This window comes from Molothrus ater, chromosome 9, assembly GCF_012460135.2.
Source record: "Molothrus ater isolate BHLD 08-10-18 breed brown headed cowbird chromosome 9, BPBGC_Mater_1.1, whole genome shotgun sequence".
Lineage (NCBI taxonomy): Eukaryota > Metazoa > Chordata > Aves > Passeriformes > Icteridae > Molothrus > Molothrus ater.
The window spans coordinates 26,124,799-26,147,326 of record NC_050486.2 but is presented as its reverse complement, the minus strand read 5'-3'; the positions used below and the strand labels follow the sequence as shown (position 1 = coordinate 26,147,326).

Below are 22,528 nucleotides of genomic sequence, written 5' to 3'. Positions count from 1 at the left end.
GACTTCCTCTTTAAAGAGCAAGAGATCTAGAATTTAAGATCTGCTTAGTCTGACATTTTTCCACATTGCAGCAGCTGCCCAGACTTGCAGACTGTTTGCTACTTGGCATTGGATGTTTTCACCCAAGATCCTTCTTGAAACAGGAGAGTTTTCTACCACCACCCTTAGTAGTGATGTATTCCTGTGAAAAGCTTCTGTTTTGGACAAATGGGTGCTGCTGTACTGAAGGAGGAGCTCCTACAAGGCTGTGTTTAATTCTGGCTGGTCTGTGAGGACAGGGCTGGCCATGAGGCCATTAACTCAGTATAATTGGGGTGGGTTAGGTGTGGGGGTGGAGAGGGAAGTTGGAGCTGTGGTTGTCCCTCCATGTCAGGCATTATGTGGTGCTTTGAGTCAGCCCAAGGCAATGCCAGCTCAGAGACAATCTGGCTGCCAGCCTCTCTTCCACAGCCCTGGTGAGACTGTCCTGCTTGGGGAGGAGTCATGGCCTGTGGGGTGGCAACAATTTGGAAGCACTTGAGTCCTTTGGACCCTCTTGCAAGAACCCAGGCTCCTCAAAAACTTTTTGATTTTTCTCCTCACTACCCTCATGGAAAAGCTGCCTGCTCATGAGATTTCATCCTTGAAGCTGTAAAACTCCTCTCTGTGGGAGCTGTGCCGAGACCTGCAGCCAGTTTAGAAGGTTCCAACGTATTTGTAAGTTCATGTTTGCTGCAGGCTGAGCTGCTAAGCCTTCCTGCGGGCCTGGAAATTCAAGCACTCAAGTATAAAAGGACCCTGGAGGATTTCCTGTGCCTGTGCTCATTGCCCAAGCAAGGAAGCTGTTCCAGATGGTTGTACCCTGCACAGCTCTCCTGAGATCTCATCATCTGGCAGGAGCCTGGGCTGGTGCTGCCATGAGGGCAGTGGGACAGCTCTGTCTATGAAGGAGGTGTGGAGACAGGAGACTTTCATGAAGATGAGACTTTCATTTCAAGTTCTCACTGTGAAGGGGTTTTCCATGACCAGCACAGGGATAAATGCAGTCAGCATGAGCTAGAGGTGAGTGCTTGTCTCCCAACCTGGCAGCAGGGCTCCAGGTCCCTAAATCTCTGTTTACTCTGAGCTGTCTAATGCTCTGTTGCGAAACCATGTTTGAGACATAAGAATGAGAGAGTTTGTTGTTGGCTTCCACTGGGGGCTGGAGCAGAGGCTCAGCACTGCCCTGCCAGTCCCTCCTGCCTGTGAGGTGCTCTCCTTGCTCTCCTGCCTCTGTTGGGTTTGTATCCTGGTAACTTCACTTGTGCTCAGGTGCAGAGAACTCCCTGCGGTCCCTGGAGCTCTGGGAAGCATGAACAAAACTCATCCCCAGGTACAATTCTTCAGAAAAATCCTACATACAGCTGTTACCTGAAGTGCACGTGTTCTTGCCTGTGCTGTTTGCCTGACCTCTTTATCACTGCTTTCTCTGAGATTTTGAGCTGTTTCTGATTTTGAGCTGTTTCTACTTACCTTGATACAAAAGAGAAGAGTTGATATAAAGTGCTGAGCTTGGTTGGTGTTTGTTTTACAAATGGCTAATTAAGGTTTAAAAAGGGATATGATTGATTGTTTTGGGAATTAAAGGTGGGCCATGTTTGCACCGAGGCAATTTTGCTTGTATGTAACAATAATGGAGTACATGAGGTATTGCTGGGTAAGATGTGAGAACTAGAAAGGTAAAGTTTGTGTGGCTGTGGGATTCTGTAAATCCCTTTTATCCCTTTCCTTCCAGATAAACGGTGATGTAGCTACTTTTGGTTCAACAGAGTCCTTCTCTGGAAAAAGAGGTAATGAATAAAATGCAGAGTTATATTATTAAAGTATAAATCAATGGAAGCTATCAATATAATATAAAATACAACCACTATTTATGGTGTGTTTGGACTGACTTTCCCTCTTTTCTGTGTTGGGAAATGTCCAGACTATAAAATTAATAAACTCCAGCTGTTCTGTGTTGGCCTGGAGCTGGCAGTCATACATACAGTTGTATGATAGGTGATCCTCGTCTGTCACAGAAAGGCTCACAATGAGCTTGCTGTGGCCTTTCCCTATATCTTAATAGCCAAACTTCAGCAAATTTTGCCCATACTCTGAAGGATGAGGTGGGATCAAAGAGAGAACCAAATAGCAAGCCTGTAGTTCAGCTTGCAATATTTTGTCACCACTATTATTTTCTACTCAAGTCTGTTTGTAATTGTTGTGCTTTGTAGTCAGAGGTGTTTTGTGGACACAGACATGCTGTAATTCACCATTTCTCTTCTGAGCTGAAATCTTCTGTGTTTGGCTCCTGCTTGAGCGTGACAGAGGGGGAGCTTGCTGGAATCAGGATCCTTTTGCTGTCCCTCCCCTTGAGTTTGAACACTAAAACAACTAAGTAAACACAAAGCACAACTAAGATTAAAAGTTCTTTAAGTTTCTGAAAGCTTTTAAAATTCTAATTAAAGATTTTTAAGTTCAGATATACCAAAATCAATTATACAGGCAGGATTGCCTTAAGGGACTGGTGACTTGTTTCTGAGATGACCACACTGATATTTTTTTTCTATTGGTCTGGGAATATGAAGGAATGGAGGGAAATACCCTGTTGGTTTAGAGGCAGAGCTGCAGGTGCAGGTTGCTGAGGCGAGGGTGGGTGCCTGGCATGGCTTTCCCTGTGCTGCCATTGTCTTGCAGTGATTGTGGGTTTGGCCTTTAGCTTCTGCAGTTGGTTTGATTTATGTCCCTGACTTTCTGATAGCTGGAGTCCCTGGAAGGTTGCCGTGCCCTGGAGATGTTGTTAGGGAGGGAAAGGGCAGCTCTTCAGTTCCTTCTCACCATTCTGTGCTGATAGTCCAGCCTCATTCCATGGAAGTGGGAGTCCTGGCTGGGGCAGAAAGCCTGAAGTGCTGTCAAATGAAATCTTACCTCGTGGGGAGTTTTGTTATGGGCTCTGGGAGGGCACCTTCCCAGCCTCACACCAGCCTGCCCTGTGTTTCAGTGTCACTGCTGTCCCACAGGGGTTTGGCCTTCATCCCCCTGCATCTGAGTCCACAGGAGAGCTCCATGGAGACATGGGGCTTGTGCCATTCCACCCCAGTGCTCTGTAGCAGCAGCACAAGTTCTTCCACTCTGCAAGCAGCAAAATTCCCCTTGAGGAGGTGTTTAATGGTGGAGTTTGGCTCTTTAAACTCAACTATCAACTCCTAACCCCCAGCAGCCCCCATGCAGAGACCCCAAAACGCCAGCCTCGTGTCCCTGCACTGTTCCCTTCTGAAACACCCCAGACCCTTCCTCACTCCCTCACTGTCTCTCTTGCCTCCCCCAGGCTGCTGCCATCCCTGTGGTGCCCGTCCTGGCTGCACACAGAGGCACCTCTGCATCTCTGCCCTGGCACTGCTCGTCCTCGCAGCCGCCGTGGCCTCGGCGGTGGCAGCCCTGGCACTCCTGCCACGGGCACCAGGTTGTGTCCCCAGAGGGGTTGTTTTGTTGGTAAGGGAGGCAGAAATGGTGCTGCATGAGCACAGCTGTATCAGCTTTGCTCAGCCCAAATGGCCACCAGGCATTCCCTGCTCCACAGGGCTGGGATAACTCTGGGTAGCACTGTTATACTTTAAACTACTGGTGTGGTTTTCAGATTCTGCCATGAACCTACCAGAAATTAATCCTGGCCCCTGGTTATTTCCAGAACAAAAAATTAATTTCAGAAACTCCCCTTTACTCCCCATGATCTATTCCTCATATCACAGAAATGCTGGAAAATAAAGGTGTCCTTGCTTTTCTCACAGAGAACCGCCTCTGCACAGCCCCTAATAACAGGACAGGCTTCTTGTGTGACGACAGAGTGACTTGTGTCCCAGCCAGCTGGGTCTGTGACAGAGTCAGAAACTGCAGGAACGGAGAGGATGAGCAGGAGCAGCTCTGTGGTGAGGGTTTTGTTGTGAGCATCCCCCCTGCACTGGTCTTCCAGTTGTGAGACAGCAGCCAGGGTCCCTCTCACCCTGCTCTGTGCTTCTGGCTGCCTACAGGAGGAGATGGGCCTGGTAGAGCCTTTGTGGGGCAGATGCTGAGAGATGGCACTGCCCAAAACCTGGCAGGAATGCCAGGAATTAAAGACTCCAAGCTCATCTGATCTTCCTAGGATTTTTTTTTAACCATGTTGTAGCTTTCCTCATCAGTGAAGCTGTATGCCTACATGGGTAATTTATTGTTCAGTCACCCTGGGGAAAAAACTAAATAAAGCAGAAACCTGGGGCAGACTTCCTGTGTCCCACCACAGAGCTTCCCCATTTGTTGGTGTTTGTTTGATACTGCAGGGGAAGTGTCCTGGCAGCAGCCTTTGGTGCCTGCCATCCCTGTTTTAGCCAGTGTGTCTGTGCCTGGGGTGTTTAGCATGTCCTCTGTGTGTGCCCCTGCAGGTGACTTGCCCCACAGCCTCCCAGGGTACCTGGTTTTCTACTGCAGCAACCCCAGATCCTGGGTTTATGCTGACCAGAGGTGTAATGGGATGAACGACTGCGGGGACTGCTCTGACGAGTCCTGGAGCTGTAAGTCTGTCTGTCTGTCTGCTGACGCCTGTCTTTCTGCTGATGGATTGCAGCAGCTTCCACAGGTGTGGTGCTTGTGGATGCTGCTGGAAATGCCTGCAGGCTGGCACCCACCACCGAAACACAAAATAGCTGGGGTGAGGTGTGAGTGTGAGCCGTGCAGGCTCAGTCCCCCTGGCTGCTGAGGCTTCTGTGTCAAAGCCTGGTGGCACCTGAGAGAGGAAAGGATCTATGCTTTGCTCCCAGTCCCAAAAATTGCTCTTCCACTGTGGCTTGCTGATGTGGAGCAGTTTCATCAGCATGTGTGGCTGTTAGTAGTTACCATTCAAACTGGCTTTTGGTAGCTGGTCAGCAGATGGGTGGATCTCCAAGCTGTGCAGGAGCTGAGTCTTGCTAAAACGAGCAGCAGATTTGTTCCTAAGTCACCTCCATGGTTTTGGACAAAAAAAAAAAGGGGGGGGGGGAAAATTACAGTTAGTTGTTCTCCTCAGGATGGTCTCTCTGCCATGAAGGTCACTGCAATGTCACACCCTGGTTGTGACAGCACCAAGCCAGTGTCCGCTTTGGTGGGCTCACAGTCACAGGGTTGTCACCAGCAGCTTTTCTGCAGGGGGGATGAAAGGATTTTACCCATGGAAGGGAGGAGGGAGGGGGTCAGTGCAGCAGAAGCATTTCAGTTCCCTCTTTTCTGTCCTTTCAGCGGCTGCCTGTCCCCCGTGTGGGCAGGAGTGGTGGAGCTGCAGCCCCGTGCACTTCGAGTTCTGCTCCTGCATCCCCCGGAGGCTGTGCCGGGATGGCATCCAGCACTGCCTGGGCTGGTCCGACGAGTTCCTCTGCCCAGCCTGAATCCTGGTGCCCATCCCTGCTGGGGACAGCAGGGTGCTTCCCACACCTCACCCTGGAGCCTCGGGTCCTGCCCTGCCGCCTGCTTGGGAAGCTCCGGCCCCGGCAAATCCCCCTCACAGCACAGTGACAGCGACAAATCCCCCTCACAGCACAGTGACAGCGACAAATCCCCCTCACAGCACAGTGACAGTGACAGCGAGCAGGGCCTGTGGCAGCCCTCGGCTGGACGCTGGCTGTGGGACAGCTGCCAGGAGGCTGAGCCATGTCAAGGTGACATTTCCTTCATGGGCAGCACTGACTCGATGCTGGGCTGGAGAGGCTTCACCAGCCATGGCTGGCACAGCCCTGGGCCAGGGCTTCCTCCTCTCTGGACAGCCCGGGGCCTCAGCAGGCCGCCACACTGAGAGCAGCAGGAGCTGAGTGAGGTGAGGTGAACACACCTTCACAGTCCTGATCCTCACTGCTTCTTCTGTTTGTGTTCAGAACTCATCTGCAGCTGCTTTCAGCAGTGACTTTGAGGGCTCTGTGCTGATGCTCCTGGGATGCTTCCTTGGGAATGCTGTGCTGGGAGTGACACTGTGGGGAGCTGCTGCTCAGGTCACCTCCTGCTCTCTTCTCAAACCATAAAGGCCAATACAGAAAGTGAAATTGCATGGAAAACTGGAGAAGTTTTAGGGTTTGGGGGGGATAAATCATGTCCCTGTGACAGAGTAGCTGTCCCTGACAGCCAGGGCAGGGAACCAGCATAAATAAATAACTGCTCTTCACTGAGGGCTGTGCAGTTTTGCAGCAGCAGCAGGCTGAGAACAGCCATGGAGCTGGGATGGGTCTCACTGAGGCTGGCAAAGAAAGGAGGAAAAGGAAGTCTCAGCCTTGGAGCAGAGAGCAGCAGAAAATCGAGTGCTGCTCCCAGGGTGGTGTGGGATGACACTGGATCTGTTTGCTGCTTGTTTTGTTCCTCTGCCAGCAGGGCAGCCAAGCCTTCCAAGCAGTCCTCAGGATATAGGTGTGGACACGACACTGAGATTTAAGAAAGATGAGGTTTTCTCTGCTCCTCTGAAAATCTCATCTGTGTCTAAAATATCGAGGAAAACCCCACATTTACAGTGAGTACTCTTACTTTTCTAGGCCCGAAAAACCCCATGAGGTGATCTTCCCACTGCCATCTCAGGTCATAGATATTTAAAAATAAACCCCTGTTCCCTCATTTCTTCTCAGTCCTGTGATCTGCAGCTCTGCCTGTCACTGTAACTCAGATCAATGGTGAATGTTGCTTCTAATTTGTCACTGGGATACAGCTGGAAATCTGAGAGATCTTTTTATAAATATCTTTACAGTATTGTGACTCACACTCTGCCTGGAATGAGATGGCAAAAGCTCTGCATGGGGGAATGTTAAAGCTGCTTTTACTCACCTGTCTCTCTCCAGGCCTGGCCAGGGTGCACAACTTGTTTTCTCTGTGCCTGTAAAATGTCATCCCAGTGCAGTAAGGATTGAACTAATCAGCTGTTAAAAAATATATAGGAACCCTCATGCACAGGGCCCAGGTAATGGATTTGGTAAAATTAGGATTGGTAAAAAAATGTGCATCTCTCCATGGTCAGATCAGCGTATCTCCAGTGGTGGAAAGGGTGGCCAAAAATTCCATGGTGGCAATTGCACCAGAGACAGCTTGAGGGGGAAGATTGCACATCTTCCTCCCCACTGAGCCACTGTTTTGAATCACAATTTATGCCATAATTTGTCTCAGCAGAGAGCTGATGTAGTTGTCAGGGGAAGGTATTAATAGCCTTGAGTTTCTGGGAAAAGAAATTAGGATTTGCATGCAAGTGTGCCTGTTTTGTTTGTGTGTAGTCCTTTTTTGAGAAAAAATTCAGCAGTAAGGAAAAGACAAAGGGGTTTTGTTCTTTATGCATTTCTGAGCTGAAGTTCATTTTCTTGGCCTCTTCATGGTGTCCAAGGATGTGCTGCTTTTTCTTGGTGATGAATTATGGTAGACAACGGTGTAAAAGGAAGAAGCACTAGCAGGGGAAACCTGGAGAAAATCCTTGGCCTCACGAGGCCTAAGAGGACAATGATGGGCACTGTGCTCCTCAGCCAGTTGTGATGGAAACACTCAGGGCAGGAATTCAGTGTTTAACAGCTACCTGCAGCATTATAGCTGCACAGACCAACACAGAACAGGTCTGAGTGTCCAGGTGATTTACAGCTGATCTGCATAACTAATATTTGAATTATAAATGCCCCTCAGTGTTGTCAGATGGAGAAGCACAGTTAGTGTATTGCAGGCACACTGAAAATGGGTTTTAAATCACAGGATTATCTCAAATGCAGTGAATTTGCTTGTAAGAGAGAACAAATTACAACTCCACAGCATAATCTCTACAGTAGCCTCATTCCAGCTCTCATTTCCTGGGCTAAAATGAGAAAGAAAAGGGACTTGTGTTCCACTTTGTGCTTCTGCAATGGCTGTTGCTGAGGTGTTACTGCCTCTGCCTCCCTTCCCAGGGGTCTGTGCTCATCCTTTGTGCTCCCTCCCTCTGCACAGCCCCATCAGCACAGCCTGGTGCTTTCAGGCTGAGGTTTCTGTTCTAGCAGCACTGTAAACATCCCATGGCACTGACAAGCCCAGTGCAGCTTCATTTCAGATGAGCTGCAGTGATTTGTGTCCTGCCCCTCGAGAGGCAGGAGAGCAGCAGGGATAGGAGCAGCTCTTTTGGTGAAAAACACCTTCATCAGAGAAGAGTTAGTTAAGGATGACAACAAAAACTTTATTTGAAAAAATTATTATGTATTGAAAATATACAGTAGCATTACCAACCTTCTTGTCTCTATCCCTCCCCCAGCACAGGTTACCCCACAGGCATGTCACAGCAACCAGATTTAACAGTACTTTGTCACTCCCTCTCAATATGTCCAAATCCTGTCATCAGCAAGAGAACAACAAACAAAAGACCCACTTCTTTCTGACTCAGTAGGTATTTAACAAATCCCAGTCCTCCACAGTGAGGCACAGATGCTTCTGTTTGGAAGTCCTTTCTCTCTCTTGTTCAGCCAAAGCTCTTTTTTTATTGTTCTTTAATTCATGGCTGCCTGCAACCTCCTTTTTCAAAGGTAAATGGCAATTTTCAACGTTTTCTTTATAAAACTGCAAGTTTCCAGATGCTTTAGTTTCTGGCTCCACCAGTGTGCATTTGACTACTTCCTCTATTCTGTGTGTCTTGCCATCTACAAGCAAAAATATCAAGTTTAGATTTTGGGAAAAACAAATGCATAAATGCCTAACTTTGTGGTACAAACTGTTTTGGCCAAGCCAACTTGGAAATGTGCACAGGAAAAAAATACCATTTAAATTTTGGACTCAGAATATTAAGGAAAAAACTCAGTTGTTATATGAGCTGTACTTGAATTATCCAGAAGTTTAACAAAAGAAAAACTCAAGTACATTGTAATGCAGTTACACAAAGGGCTGGAACTGCACACTTGAGATGCTATTTGTACTATAACCCAAAAAGTATGAGAATAATCCCTGTAGAAAAGAAAATAAATCAATTCTGTGGTGTCCATGCAGTTACGTACAGAAGTGAAGAGCTGTTACTCTGGATCTCAGGTTGTCCTGGGGCTTCATGGCCTCCAAAACTGCCTGCTCCCACTGCAGAACTGTCTGAAAGAACAAATGAAGCAGTTCAGATGTGTCTTGTAAAACTTACAGAAGTATCATTGGAAACAACTCCACCCCTTGTTCTTTCCTATTCAGCAATTTTGTATTCTATAAGGCAAAATCTTAGAGAGTAAAACAGGTTTAACCCCCCTTACCTGCTCTGCCCATCCCTCTGTTTTGCAGTTACTGTGATCAAATTCTTTCAGAGGCACTTTTGAGTGAACCAGGCCTATCTGCATTTGAAGCCGCTTTATGACAGCATCAACATCCTGGGAAAAAGGGACATAAAGCCGTCAGAGGGCAAGAGCTTTTATTACACTTGTCCAGTAAACTTTTTCTGATGGTTTTTACCTTGAGACCTGTCCCAGAAATGTCCAAACAATTCAATTTCTTGAAAGAAAGAAGGTATCCAATTCCCACATCTGTGATTTTAGGGTTACCTGTAAGGTCAAGTAAAGTTAATTAAGTTGCATGATGTGGAAAAGGATTATCAAAATACCAAGGAAGTATTTGTTCCAAAAGCTAATACTGGAACAAAGACTGACCTTCCCCCTCTAATTATCAAAATAGAAATATGTACAATACCAATTCTCAAACTACTAAAAATCTTTATGTAAGTAGCAATTGCCTGAGACCTCAGGTCTGCCCTGTGCCTTCTGGGAGGTTGCTGGTGAAATCCAGGGTTGAGCACTTGGCTCATGGCAATCAACCAATTAATGGCATTCCTTCAGTGCTAAGGAGGATAAATTCTTTATCAGAAGGGACACAGGTTCTCTCTGTTGTGAGACCATGGAGCACTTACAGGACAAGTCCAGCACCAGCAGATTGTCCAGCCCCTTTTTCAGCACACGGACGGGCGCTGTCATCCTGCGCAGGCCGGCGTCTGACAGGGAGTTGTCCTTCAGGAGAAGCCTCTTCACACTGCCAGCAGAGATACAAACATGGAGTTTATGGTCATGATTTCTGAGAGTTTTGCAAACTGTCCTAAAACTCCATGTCAGAAGGGTCATCCTGAGCCAAGCCCTCCAGGCTCACTGTAAAAAGCAGTGAGGAAGGAGCCTGGGTTAGCAGGAGTAACAAATATCTTTATATTTCCCTGCTAGCTCAACAGAAGCACTGCTTGAGCAGCTATTCCCACAGCTCCAGTGATAAACTGATCCTAGAGCCAAACATTTGCCAACAGAGACAATAAGCTTCTTTATACCCTGAAGTTCTTTATACCAAGGCTGCCAAACTGAAATGCACTCAAAACTAAGAAAAAATGGCAAACAGAGAGGGTAGATTCGATAAGTGATCATAAGCAATGATTTTAAGAAAATAATGAGGTCTTATAACACTGATTAACAGAACTCAGGAAAAAACATCAAATTGAAGTGCTCTCCTCAGAGCACTTCAAGATAAAACCTTGATGCAAAATGCACCAAAATCTTACAGCAACATAATATCTTTAATTAGCAGTCATCCTACCTAATGCTTCCAAAAATATCTACTTGTCATTTTCTGGTATCAAACAAAATTACAAAATTTACTGTTTTGAGATGTTAACTAACCAAATAATCAACATCCTGCTTGCAGAAATCTTCATGTAGAATACTAGTTTAGTTAAAAATTTGGCTGATAAAGTTCCCCCTTAAAAGTAGGAAATGTAAAACTGTTCCAAATGTTAAAGATGCATTTCTTACCCAGACCATGAACATTATAAAAAGTTGATATAAAAAATGAGACGGTAAGGTGTCTTGTATAATTTTAGTACTTTTAGGATTCAGTATGTGCTCTGTGTACAATAAATTCTGTATTTTGTTTACCTACAGAACAGGTTTTATGAACAACCAAAATCTTCAACCTTACACTCGGCAGCCTGTGAAGCTTCCCTTTAAAGTCTCAGCCTGATTCTTTGAACTGCTCAGTGGTAGGAAAGAAAGTGTCATTTTTAGCTCAAGGAATCGGTACCTAGACAGGGCCTCTTTGGTGAGGTGTTCCAGCAGCTCATGTTCATCTCCAAGTTTACAGTAGGAGAGATCCAAACACGTCAGCTCCCGGAAAGACTTAATTTCTTCAAGCTTTTCAGAGATAACCAGGTATCTGCAAAGCCAAAAAAAGAAAAAAAGAAGAAAAGCCCTCAGTGCTCAGGCATGTAAGGAGGTGTCTACATCCCCAAGTGTCATAAGCACAATGCACTCATTTCTGCTAAGTACTATGTGAAAATTGACAGAAATTACCCAGCTGCACTAAGTACCTCTTTATGTGCAGCTGGCACACAACATGTCTGAATTCCCAGTCTTCTCCTTAGATCTCTGTCATGGTTTTGATTTGATGCAAAATATTGGACTAACAAGACTTCAATTTCCAAATATTGCTATTAGGAGCTTCTTTACAGATTATTGCTGTATTATTTCAGGATAATGCAAAATATCCCAGTTTATCATAAGTCAGCTTCACAAACTGCTCTTCCTCAGTGTCTAGGAAGGGTATAGACAAACCCACATTCATCCAGGTTTAAAATCCACCTCAAAAATCCACGGGGATTTTAAACAGGACAGGACAGCTTGTCAGTGGCAAAATTTTATTTTTTATATGTGTCAATAAAATGCTTGACTAGGGGTAGAAGTCCAGGACTGGCCAGAGCTGTGGCTACACCCTAGGCAGCAGTTACTCAGTGGTTTTTTGTTTTTTTTTTTTTTAGCTGTGCTGGTTCCTTGCTCTGATTCACTCAGCAGCCACGCAAACATCTGTGCTGGAGCCATTCTGTAGGAGGCTCAGAGATGGGAACAAACCACTGAAGAATGGCAGGCATGAGTATGCAGTAATGAGCACGTAGCCCTCAACACCTCCCTGCAGTCACCTCTTGCTGTCCCTGTGGCTCCAAATTCACTGATCTCTCCTGAATTTACCTCGTATTCCCCATGGCAAGACACACCCTGAGATCAGCATCTTCACTGCATAAACTGGGGGTGATTTTTAATTTGATCCCTCCAGGAACACCTCTTTGTCCATGTGTATAAGAGGACCTTAATATCCTCCCAGGGTAATTTTACCCATCAAACCACCACCCTCACACCCCTTGCCTGTGCAATTTGGCTCTGCAAAAAGCACAACATACAGTCAGAGCATAAGCCAGCTCTTGAGAGAGATTATTAGCTATGGGGGGTTCCGGAGAGAAGAGTGGGCTCTTTTAGAAATAAAATTCATCAGAAAATGCCTTAATGCCTCACTTCCTGGATTTCAAAGACTTGATACTTAACTCAGCTTTCTGTAATAGCAAAAGATGCCAGAAGTAGCTTAATTTCTAAATTAAGCCCATAAAATTATCTGTGCTAGAGATAAAAAGGGAGTAGGTTTAAAGGATAAAACAAAGGATAATTGACTTTTACTCAAGCATTCCTACTGTGCTCAGAACACCCTTGGCACTTCAGATGAATATGCCAGTACTTTGATTTTAAACTGGATAAACCATCCCTTTTTCAAGTGTAGAGATGGAAGAGAAGGGTTCTATTACTGGGAAGGACTTCAGTTAGAAGCAAGGCTTTAAAAACATAATCCAGTTTTAAACTTGGCAAGACTCTTTCAGTTAAAGATGTGGGCATTGAGAAGATGGAAAAACTAGTGCTGTAATCAAGACCTTGTTAAAGTACAGCCAATATAGGGGTGGCAACAACAATAAAATAAGGTAAAACCTGTCTGATTTCAGAGCCTGCAACTTACCCACAAGTCTGTATCTTCTTCTGAGCCCCCAAAATGAGACATGACAGCAAGCTTATAGTTAGTAAGCCCAAACAATTTGCAAGGGTGTATTTTATCTGTACAGTCAGCTAAGTGTGCTGAAAAGCTTTTAAACAGCAATTACAGAAACATCCCATGAAATGCCTGAGAAGGCACTAAGCACACAGATTTCCACAAAAGTGCTGATTATTATTGTTAAAAATAGTTGCAGGTTTAATCCTCCACATAAGATCCCCTGTTGGTTGAAATAGATGTAGTCTGCTGCCTCTGTTATGATTTTTATCTTAAAATGAAACCTACAGTTGCACTTGTAGGAAAGGGATGTGACAAAAAGCAGCAAGCACAAGACTCAGATAAGGCTCAGGGCATTTCATTAAAATTAAGTGGTGTTTTAAGCCCAGAATGTATTTTTATTTAATTTAACTTAGGGGAACCTTGAAGTGTGCTAGCAGAAGACAAGATTTGTTAGGGGACACACTTACCTGTTCCGCAAGCACAGGGAGCACAGCACCAAACTGCCATAGGCTTCAGTGAACTTCTGCAGAGCTCTCAGTCCTGTCACTGGCTCTGTGAACTTTTGTCTTGCTTCTGCTGCTGAAAAGAGCTTTTCAGCAATCTGCTCTGGGAAACCAATCAACGAGTCAATGTGATCTACATTGTCAGAAATGTAACCCAGCACGAGGCTGAAGAGGGACTTGGCCGAGTAGCGGAGGTTCCCCTCCTTGGTGTACGTGAAGATGAAATGATCAGTCCTCTGCCTCCTTGCCCTATCATCCTCCCTGTTCATGCAAAGCTCCACTGAAAAAGTTCTGGAAAACAGACTAAAAGGTCTTGCTTTGGGAGTGACATTCTGTATGCCGCCTGCACCCTGATTTACCACATGCAGCTTCCCATTTTCACGCACATATATTGGCCCAGTATCCAAATGGCCTTCTGAGTGGAGACAGTACGACATTCCCCTTGACCAGCTCTGCAAAAACAAATCACAGACAGGTGAACAACAGCCACAGAGGAAAACATGACCCAGGGAAACCCCCAAAGCTGGCAGCTCCCCTTGGAGCCCTGAGCATGGCCACGTAGCAAGGAGGGCAGGCTGTGTGGAGCAGAGCTGTCAGCTGCCTGCCACACACCCCATCCGAGTGGGAACTGGACCCCGGGCTGGCTGAGAGGCCCGGGATGGATCCCGGGCCGGGAATGGAGATAGGGGCAGCGGGAGAGATGCTGGGGTTCAGTGGGAAGTGCCCCCACAACCAGGCCTGGCTCTGCTGCAGGCAGGAGCAGGAGGAGGAGGAGGAAGAGGAGGGTACATGTCTGACTGCAGCTGGGCAATGGAGCCTGCTGGAAGCTCCCTCCCTGCGAGGGTGGGCATCTCCCGGTGCCCCTTCCCCAGCCGGTGCCGGGGGGCTCTGGTTGGTGAGCGGGGTCCTGGCAGGAGAGCCGGGGGGCAGGAGAGCCCAGAGCTGCCATGGCGAGGGGCAGGGCAGGGACGGGATCCTCTCACCTCCCGGCCTGCGGGGCTGCCGATCGGGTCCTGCGGGGCGGGAGAGGACCGGGCCCTGCCCGAGGGGAGCCGGGGGTACCGGAAAGGATGGGGAGGCAGGTGCGAAGGGATCGGGTCCAACCCGGAGAGGGGTCGGGGCTACGATGGGAAGGGTCTGTGTAAGGATCGGGTTATGCCCGGGGCTGAGCGGGCCGTGAGCGGGCACAGCCCCGAGAGGCGCCAGGGGAAGGGGCACCAAGGGAGGGGCATAAGGGCAGGGGGCGCAGGGGGCGTAGGGGCGCAGGGTCCCCGCCCGGGCAGGGAGGCCAGAATCCCGCTCGTTCCCCGATGCCCCCTCATCCCACCTACCTGCCCCGGGAGGGGCCGCGCCGTCAGCCGGGCCGGGGCTCGGCGCTCCCGCCGCCCGTCCCGCAGCGCCCGCGGGCGGCGGGCGGGGCCGCGCGGGGGGCGGGCGGGGGGCGGGGCGGAGCGGGGCACGGCGGGAGCGGCGGGTCCCGCCCGGCCTCCCCCGCCCTGCCAGGGGCGATCCCGGCTCCCTGCACCGGGAGCGGTCGTAGGCGGGGAGCTGTCGCCGTTGCCGGGGAGCGGCGGCCCCGCGGAGCGCGATGAGAGCCGCAGACTGGTGCCGGAGCTCGGCGGGGGCCGCCCTGGTCCTGGCCACGTCCAGCGATGCCGAGCACCCCGCCGAGAGCGTGGCGGATGGGTGAGGGCCGGGCGGGGGCGCGGGCGGCGGGAGCGGCTCCTCCCGCACGGAGCCCGCCGGGGCTGGCCCGGGCTCGGCCCTTCGCCCTCACGCTGGGGTCGCCACAGGGGGGATGGAACTGCTCGGGGCCCGCCGCCATTGCGCGCTCCTGTGGGGCCGCCCGGGTACAGAGCCTGCCCGGCGAGGTGGGAGTGCCTCCAGAGAGCTGCCCCTCCTTATACAGGGCACTGCTCAAAGTACCCCAAATAAAAATGCTTCCCCCCGTCCCTTTCCCACTCTTTCCCCTCCTCCTTTGCATCCCTCTCCTTCCCTTCTTCACCATCCCCCTGTTCTTCCTCCCTTTTCAACCCCTCTTCTTTTCCCCTTCTCTTTCCCCTTTCCTTTCCCCTCCATATTTTTCTGTGATAAATTTAATAGAAGATGGTTATAGACGGAAAGCTGCGGTTGAGGGCTTTGTCCTCTTCTTTCTACAGAAGTTCCAAAACATTTTGGACGACGACAGGCATGTTCCCACAGGAACTGATTATTGGTTTTCCCAAATGTGTAAAAATCAGCAAAGTCGCCATCCAGTGTTATTTGGGTAAGACTTTATGTCTTGCAGTAGGTAATATGTGTTAAAATGTGTCTGTGCCTTAATAAAAGTTCCCACAGTAGTGTCCTAGTCTGTATGTAGCCACTTTTAAGAGATTCATAAACATTTAACATCACATAAAGGTTTAATTTTGCATAAAGATTCATTTTCACAAAAGCAATCATCCTTCATATCCACAATCCCCATAGCTTAGAGAAATGAGTTAATGCTCTGAAAGTGTTTTGAGGTTGTAAGGTGATGAAATAAATATCAGTATCAATAAAGAATCAGAACTTGTGTTGATATTTTCAATTGATATATATTTTAGTGCGGACCTTAAGGATTGAAAGAAGCACATCTAAAGACCCTGTGGGTTTTGAACAGTGTGTTGAAAAAGGTAAGACTGAGTTTGTGGGGTTTTGTGGGAGCAATGTTGGTGTTTTTCAGTGAATCCCTCTAACCCCTCATCTATTTATTGAGTAAAGTGTGGGGTGATGATTGTTTTATTAGACATTAATGTAACAATCACGTTTGAGTGAATTTTGTTAACACTGCTGGTCTCTGCAGCAGTTTGGAGAGTAAAATGCTGTATAAGGGCTAAAAGCACTACTTGTGCACTTCATGTTCCAAAAATTAAAAACAGGCTTACATAGTATAATAGAGTGCCATTTCCTGCATTGTTTGGCTTGGGGATTGGCTTTTTTTAGTGCCTCTTGGGTAACTTTTTTTAACACTGTAATGGGTGGGATATATACACACACACACACTGGGATATTGCAAAAAAGTATTCTCTTAAATCACCTGTAAAAATAAAAAAGAACTATGTCTATATGCAGTGTAAACTCATTGTCCTTAAACTCACTTGAACTCTGAGTCCAGTGAAAACTTCACTGCATTGCACATTATTCTTCATTATTTACCTTAAAATATATTTTCTAGATTTGCAGCACAGAGAAGGGCAGCTCCAAATGGAAGAATTTCCAGTGAGTATTTACAGTGTACATCAGTAGTGGTTCATGAAATGGGATGTCTGGACTAAGCAGGGAGAAACCATAAAAAAACCAAACATGTCTTTATTTACAATTATTGCTCAGTTGGTGTTAAAGAGAGGAATTTGTAGATTGTGGTGTGAAATTGCACTTCCCAGCTGCTCCTCTGTAGATTATGCTGTGAAATTGCACCTGCCTAGTGCTCCTAATGAGGTGCAAGGGCCCTTTCCAGAAGTGTGGCAATCTTCCCTCCTTCACTTGCTGCCTCTAGGGCTGCAGAATTCAGGAGGTGATGGGATTTTTTTTGAGTTGCAGGTCACTTTATGTGCACTTCAAAAAACGGACACTGAAAGATCCAGATCCTTGTGGTTTAACAAACTTCTGCAAATGTGGTTGGGTAGTTTTGTTACTACAGAGAATGCAATAACATTATTTTTATTCCTCCTGCAGCTTCCTGAGTTTCAAGCCACTTACTTGCGTTTCATCATCAAATCTGCCTTTGATCATTTTGTGTCAGTGCACCGGGTGATGGCAGAGGGCACAGCAGAGAACACTTGAGCCCAGCTTAAATTTGGGCCTCCACTTTATTTTTTTCTAAGGAAGTTACATTTTGATAGCTGCACTGCAGAGAATGTTTATTATTAGAACCTTGTATTAAAGTGGTTTTTGAAGGTATGGATGTGGTATGTATTCCCTGGTTTAATGTATGGAATAGAATAGGAGAATATGGAATCATTTAGGTTGGAAAAGATTTTTAAGATTATCAAGTCCAGCCACATCACAGTGCAGTTGTTAATTGTAGTAACAGCTTTTTCATTTTGTAACCTAAACTGTCAGCCTAGAACACATGAACATAACTGAGTCCATTTAAGGTAGGATATTTTTATCCGACTTACATAATACATTAATTAAAACTCAATTTCCTATAAAATGTTTCCCTTGCACTCTGAATTAAATAGAAAAAAAAGTGTGAGCTACTTAAGTGGGATGTATTACTTCCTACTGTCAAACAAGTCCTTCAAAAGTCCTTAAATTGGTAAGTTTCTGATCAGCTCAAACTCAGAGATTATTAGAATGAATATAAATATCTGCTAATGCTTAGAAATAACCTGGGGGAGAGAGGCAGGGCAGGAAGGGAAATAATCTGAAGCCAAATGAAGTGTTCTGATAGACTTTTAATAATTGTAGATCAATCCCCTGTTTCTATAAATATTTTCAAGAATCAGGTCACAGCCGCCAGTGCTTTAGGCTGGGACCATCATAACAAATACTCATGGAAACAGATGTTGATAGAGATTGTCTTGCTCAGGAGCCTCCTGAAGTCAGTGAAAGGGAACATTTTATATACACAAGTGCAATGTGTATATAGTTATGTGAAATCAGTTGCTTTGCATGCTGGTGGACTCTTGCAAATGTCACCACCCTGAAATTCATCCTGCAGGATATTCCTTACAAGTGTAAATGTTGGTATCCAGAGCTCAATGGACCCAGCTCCACATTACTGCATGTGGTGTAAGAGTAGTAAGTTACTACAGAACAGAAGTTGGTGTGGTAGGGGTGACACCTGAAAGCTTCTAGACAAACATAATGAGCCTCATTCCAGATGCTCCTTGCATATACAGCAGTGCATATACATTGCATATACAGCATTGTTCTTTTCTTCTTCTCTCTATGGCTGTTTTTAAATTCTATTTTTGTTCTGTAGACCTAGGTCTGTGACAAATTATTCTTTAACTTCTTTATCCAAATAATTTTTGCTTCAAAGTCCTTTTTCTATTTCAGTTTTTCCAGGATGGCACGTATTTCCTGGGGGTGGTAATTCCAAGGCCCCACTCCTCCCTGCAAAGGCAATAAAATGACACAGTGATGCTCAAGCAGAGCAAAAATCCTTCAGAGCACAGCAGCTGCACCAGAACTGTGGGCAGGTGTGCCTTGGGCTCCCATTCCACTGGAGCCATCCCCAGGAGATGGTTACACCTTGCTGTGTCACTGGGACAGAGCCAGTGTCTGGATCCTGGAGGTGGGAATTGTTCCTGGATTTCACAGCTTAGATGTACCTCAGGTTACTAGTGAGCCAAAAGATAAATATTTGAGCAAGACTGAGGTGTACATATGTACATTATAAAGGCCCAGACTGGTTTTGCTGCATTTTCATTTCTCCACATTTACAGTGCATTGTGAAATGTTTAGCTCTCAAACAGAACGAAATACTGACTGTTAAATGTAAAGCAGTCTCAAGTCACCTTGAAATTTAAAAATCTCTGTACACTGTGCTCATTGGTGCTGATGTTTTTTACCTTGTAGATGACCTTCCCTCCCTGAAGCACGTAAAGTCGCTCTGGCAGTGCAGCGTATTTTGAACTGCTCAGGTTCTCCATAGTGTCTAAAACCACTGGACATAGAGGGTGATTTTTCTGAAGAAATTGTGCTGCAATTTTTCGATCTTCAAGGCTTCTGTGATTTTTAATAATGACATTGTTTTTAAAAGCCCATCCATCTAAAACAAATGAGGAAGAGATTTAGCAGTGAAGGATTTGAATAGGTGCAAGGGTGGACATGTACCGGGTGTCATACCCCAAAACTGGGTTAAAAGAATCTTAGTTTATTCCTAACATCAAAACTCGCCATGAAATGAAACCCCCCCTCAAATTATGGCACCACTAGAGCTTTCCAATAAGTGGTCCCAAGATCTGGTTTTTTTTCCCCTCCTCAAACTGTATTTTCTTGCCCTAGATTCAGAAATATTTGATGGATTTTAGCTGAAATTTTCCCACATAGTTCTACCTTAGAAAGACACCAGGTGGGGAACATGTATTGGGTAAGGTTTGTCAGTGTTGTTCATTTTGTTTGATTGTACTCATGAAGCCTATAAACCGAAATTACAGGTCCGTGAGAAGTGAAATGTGAGGCAGGCCACACCTTTGTTTATCAGAACTATGCAAACAAACACTTGCACACAACTCTTCCCAGTAAAGTAGAAACTAAAAAAGGGTTTGATGACTGACTTAGTCATTATCTGATTCTCAGTTGTTGAAAATATTGCTAGAAAACTATAAATGTTAGGTTTTAGAAAAACATTTAATCCTGGGGTAAAAGCAGAGCAGTGCCAATGTGTTACTTAGAATCCAGTGCAGATAAACAAGTGTGGTTTGTTTGCTTGCTAAATTTTTCAAATTGAAGTCTGCATCCTGTTCTTGGAAAATATTAAAAACTAATTTTTTTTTCCCTGTCAACACATAGCATATTGTACACTTAACTTTTGTTTTATGAAATGTCTTTTCTTCCTCTTTCCAAAAGGAGCTGTGTAACATTGAGAGGCAATTGTTAAAAAACACAACTGTGTCCTTCACATGAGTAACTCAGTGTAAAGTCAAAAGTGTACATAGAATCTTAGGAGAATTAGGGACACAAACTGGTGCCTTGATGTGGTGTTGCCACTTGATTTGAAGATTTCTGTGCTGTTTGTAGCCCCCTCCTTTGCTAGCACACTTTTTTTCCCTAAAGGAAGTGACATATTTGTAGCTGTGGTTGGCATCACTGTGGTCTTTGTACTGTACCTACTGCATGAGCTTCCTCAATGTAGATGATAAGGAAATCTGCTATTGAGCTGAAATCTTTGATGAGCTGGTTGAACTCATCAAATTTTAACATAAATGAAGGTCAGGTGCAGCTTCCAAAGTTCAGGATTAAAGGTTGGTTATCTGGGAAAAAAAAAAAGAAAGAAGTTTTATGGTTAAGCAAAGGGAGGAAGGACAGAATTAAATACACTGAACTGAGCCTCTGGTGCAGGGATTCCTGGACAACACTAAGTCACTTCATAAACTTCTAGTAAAATCAGCAGCAGAACCTCTTTATCTCTGCAAAGCAGCCATAAAGGTGTTTTTCCTAGCCTGGCTCTGTGTGCTGCATCCAGCAAGGAGTTTACCTGAGGGAACCCTGCCCAGTACAGGCAGGAGGCACCCTGCAGTCACACAGCTTCTCTTTGCCTCATCACAAGAGCCAATTAGCAAGCTACCAACATTTTTGGGATAGGGTGCTGGTCCAAAATGGGCATCTCAGCCTCCCCGAGATCCTTAGTATGGAGCGACTTCGAAAATACTAAACATGGCCTTCTGCAAGGTTATCCAGGGACAGTGGTTCAGGGGTGGGCATTGAGGACAGAGTCCCAGTGCCTTTTCATGTCCAGATTTTTTTAGATGTGTCAGTTCAAGCTGAGCTGAGGGGAAACTGCAGACTTTTCAGTCATGCATCACAGGCTTTCAGGCTTTCAATGTATTTCTGCAATTTTCCGTCCAAACAGAACTTTGGTTATATATTATTATTAAACTAACCTTACACTGGCAAAAGTATCTGCAGTTGCTTACAAATTAACACAGTATTGTGTTTATTTTGGCATCTGTTTGCAAGGCCTTGATTTAAGAGAGCCTGCAGGATTTTTAAGCACCTCTTTTAGTCTGGTTATGCTGAATTCCATTAAATTTGTCCAAGACCTTTCTGGCATGGCTTAACTTAAAAGCTGCTGCTAACCATAGATCCACATCCTAAAGAATTAAATAACAGTGGTACCTTCCTGTAGATACTGTGTATCTCTTCTCCAAATTTGCAGCCCATTTTCTACATAAATATCTATATATAATTAGGGATGCAGAGTGAGAGAAGGATGTAATCCCTCCCGTGGGGATGGAGGCTGCAGCTTAATGATTAATTCCACGTTCTGCTGAGATCTCAGTGGGAGGCAGCAGACAAAGTACAAAGCAGCTACTTCTGCTTTATTCCCAGCCACTTTAGATCTGGAAAAACCCACTGTGTGCTTTCTAGGCTTTAGGCTAGCTAAGGGAGCTGGTGTGGCATTTTCTGTATGGACAGGGAACGACAGCCAACACCCAGAAATCATTGCACATGTTTCAGTTCTGGGCCTTCTCTACCTAAAACAAATTATTACCTTGGCTTTCAGCAAAAACTGTTTCCAGGCAGAGCCAGCTCTTGCAAAAGCTCAGTGGTGTGAAGGGATAGCATAGACAGGGTGATAAATGCAGGTTATTTTTGACAATCAAGAAGCAGCTGGAGTAAATGTGCTGCATCTTTTCCAGCAGGTGAGTGCTGGTGGTCTGCACATGATGCACTCTGGTGCCAGCTGCCCCTCCCTGCTCCCTCAGCAGCATCTCCTCATTTATGTTCTCAGCAATTACTGAAATTACTGACTCAATTACTGACCTTTCATGAAATCTAGGAGGTGACAAACTTCCCCGCTGAGGGTCACCACGGGCGTGTTGGGAGCAGGGTGTCCCTCGTAGGCTTCATCCTCGAGCCTCTTCCACTTCACTTTCAGCACAAACTGCAAATACTTGAAGCTGAAAAAAGTCGGGCCCCAGTTTTCATAGCTGAACTTTGGATTCCTGTTCATTCTGCTCTTTTCGCCCATCTTTAGGATGTATCTTTTCATGGCGTTGGGGAACAGTATCATCAGTGTTTTGCCCACCACAACAGACAGAGTAACCTGCAGAAGGATCAGGATTTTCTGTAGCAGTACCCTGATGCCCGACATGGTGGTGGAGAGGTCTGGTGAGCACAATGCGAGGCAGGGGCAAAGGTAGAGGGTGAGGGGGAGGGAAAACATCCACGTGTTTGATTGAGTTTCTGCCTTACTTTGCACACTGTCCTGTCCCTGCACTTCAGCCCCTGGGTGAGCAAGGATCCTGTCAGCTGTGCTCCCTCCAGCACCAAAGGCATCCAGTGCAGCCAGGGTGGGGCTGTGATGGTCACTGCAGAGCTGTGAGGCTTGTCCACAAATGTGGGCTGTGCTGTACAAATGAGGGCAGCTGGATCAAGGTGTTCTCCCTGAATCCCACAGTATAGACTAAGGTGCTGATGCTTGAGGCCCTGGGGTGATGCAGATGCTGTGCAAACAGTGCTCTGTTTCTCCTGCTCTGACTGCTCTGGGGTTCTGCTGCACCCCAGCGTTTGGCATTTTGGGGCTGAAGGATTAAAAAAAT

General features: G+C 46.2%; 4 protein-coding genes across 4 annotated transcripts; 2 read left to right on the top strand and 2 right to left on the bottom strand.

Moving 5' to 3' along the window:
* The first annotated feature begins 1,330 nt into the window (after window positions 1–1,330).
* LDLRAD1 (low density lipoprotein receptor class A domain containing 1) lies at window positions 1,331–6,239 on the top strand. The gene is made up of 6 exons (XM_054515823.1): window positions 1,331–1,351; window positions 1,754–1,808; window positions 3,326–3,460; window positions 3,786–3,923; window positions 4,416–4,544; window positions 5,245–6,239. Exons 1-6 carry the CDS (start codon window positions 1,331–1,333, stop codon window positions 5,388–5,390), a joined length of 624 nt encoding a protein of 207 aa, XP_054371798.1. The 3' UTR covers window positions 5,391–6,239.
* Window positions 6,240–8,140: 1,901 nt separating this feature from the next.
* LRRC42 (leucine rich repeat containing 42) lies at window positions 8,141–14,726 on the bottom strand. Its single transcript, XM_036387563.2, has 8 exons — window positions 14,621–14,726; window positions 13,254–13,741; window positions 11,002–11,133; window positions 9,854–9,972; window positions 9,403–9,491; window positions 9,207–9,320; window positions 8,970–9,054; window positions 8,141–8,618 (listed from the first exon to the last, which is right to left on the bottom strand). Exons 2-8 carry the CDS (start codon window positions 13,724–13,726, stop codon window positions 8,362–8,364), a joined length of 1,269 nt encoding a protein of 422 aa, XP_036243456.1. The 5' UTR covers window positions 13,727–13,741; window positions 14,621–14,726; the 3' UTR covers window positions 8,141–8,361.
* Window positions 14,727–14,758: 32 nt separating this feature from the next.
* On the top strand, window positions 14,759–17,210 carry IFT25 (intraflagellar transport 25). The gene is made up of 5 exons (XM_036387566.2): window positions 14,759–14,975; window positions 15,449–15,555; window positions 15,875–15,943; window positions 16,486–16,529; window positions 16,986–17,210. The coding sequence occupies exons 1-5, from the start codon at window positions 14,878–14,880 to the stop codon at window positions 17,091–17,093; spliced, it is 426 nt and encodes a 141-aa protein (XP_036243459.1). The 5' UTR covers window positions 14,759–14,877; the 3' UTR covers window positions 17,094–17,210.
* A 1,098-nt stretch (window positions 17,211–18,308) lies between these two features.
* On the bottom strand, window positions 18,309–22,080 carry DIO1 (iodothyronine deiodinase 1). Its single transcript, XM_036387567.1, has 4 exons — window positions 21,750–22,080; window positions 20,093–20,236; window positions 18,833–19,032; window positions 18,309–18,374 (listed from the first exon to the last, which is right to left on the bottom strand). The coding sequence occupies exons 1-4, from the start codon at window positions 22,078–22,080 to the stop codon at window positions 18,309–18,311; spliced, it is 741 nt and encodes a 246-aa protein (XP_036243460.1).
* Between the last annotated feature and the right edge of the window lie 448 nt (window positions 22,081–22,528).

Bases quoted from the DNA above. Each gene is read 5' to 3' on its own strand.
- LRRC42 (XM_036387563.2), bottom strand. From the start codon at position 13,726: ATGTCGTACTGTCTCCACTCAGAAGGCCATTTGGATACTGGGCCAATA. The intron at 9,973-11,001 runs GTACCGATTCCT...CTCTGCTGGCAG, and splicing joins ACCAAAGAGGCCCTGTCTAG to TGTGAAGAGGCTTCTCCTGA. The intron at 8,619-8,969 runs GTACGTAACTGC...TTTTGCTTGTAG, and splicing joins AGTAACAGCTCTTCACTTCT to ATGGCAAGACACACAGAATA.
- IFT25 (XM_036387566.2), top strand. From the start codon at position 14,878: ATGAGAGCCGCAGACTGGTGCCGGAGCTCGGCGGGGGCCGCCCTGGTC. The intron at 15,556-15,874 runs GTAAGACTTTAT...TATATATTTTAG, and splicing joins CGCCATCCAGTGTTATTTGG to TGCGGACCTTAAGGATTGAA. The intron at 16,530-16,985 runs GTGAGTATTTAC...TTCCTCCTGCAG, and splicing joins TCCAAATGGAAGAATTTCCA to CTTCCTGAGTTTCAAGCCAC.
- LDLRAD1 (XM_054515823.1), top strand. From the start codon at position 1,331: ATGAACAAAACTCATCCCCAG. The intron at 3,924-4,415 runs GTGAGGGTTTTG...GTGCCCCTGCAG, and splicing joins TGAGCAGGAGCAGCTCTGTG to GTGACTTGCCCCACAGCCTC. The intron at 4,545-5,244 runs GTAAGTCTGTCT...CTGTCCTTTCAG, and splicing joins CTCTGACGAGTCCTGGAGCT to CGGCTGCCTGTCCCCCGTGT.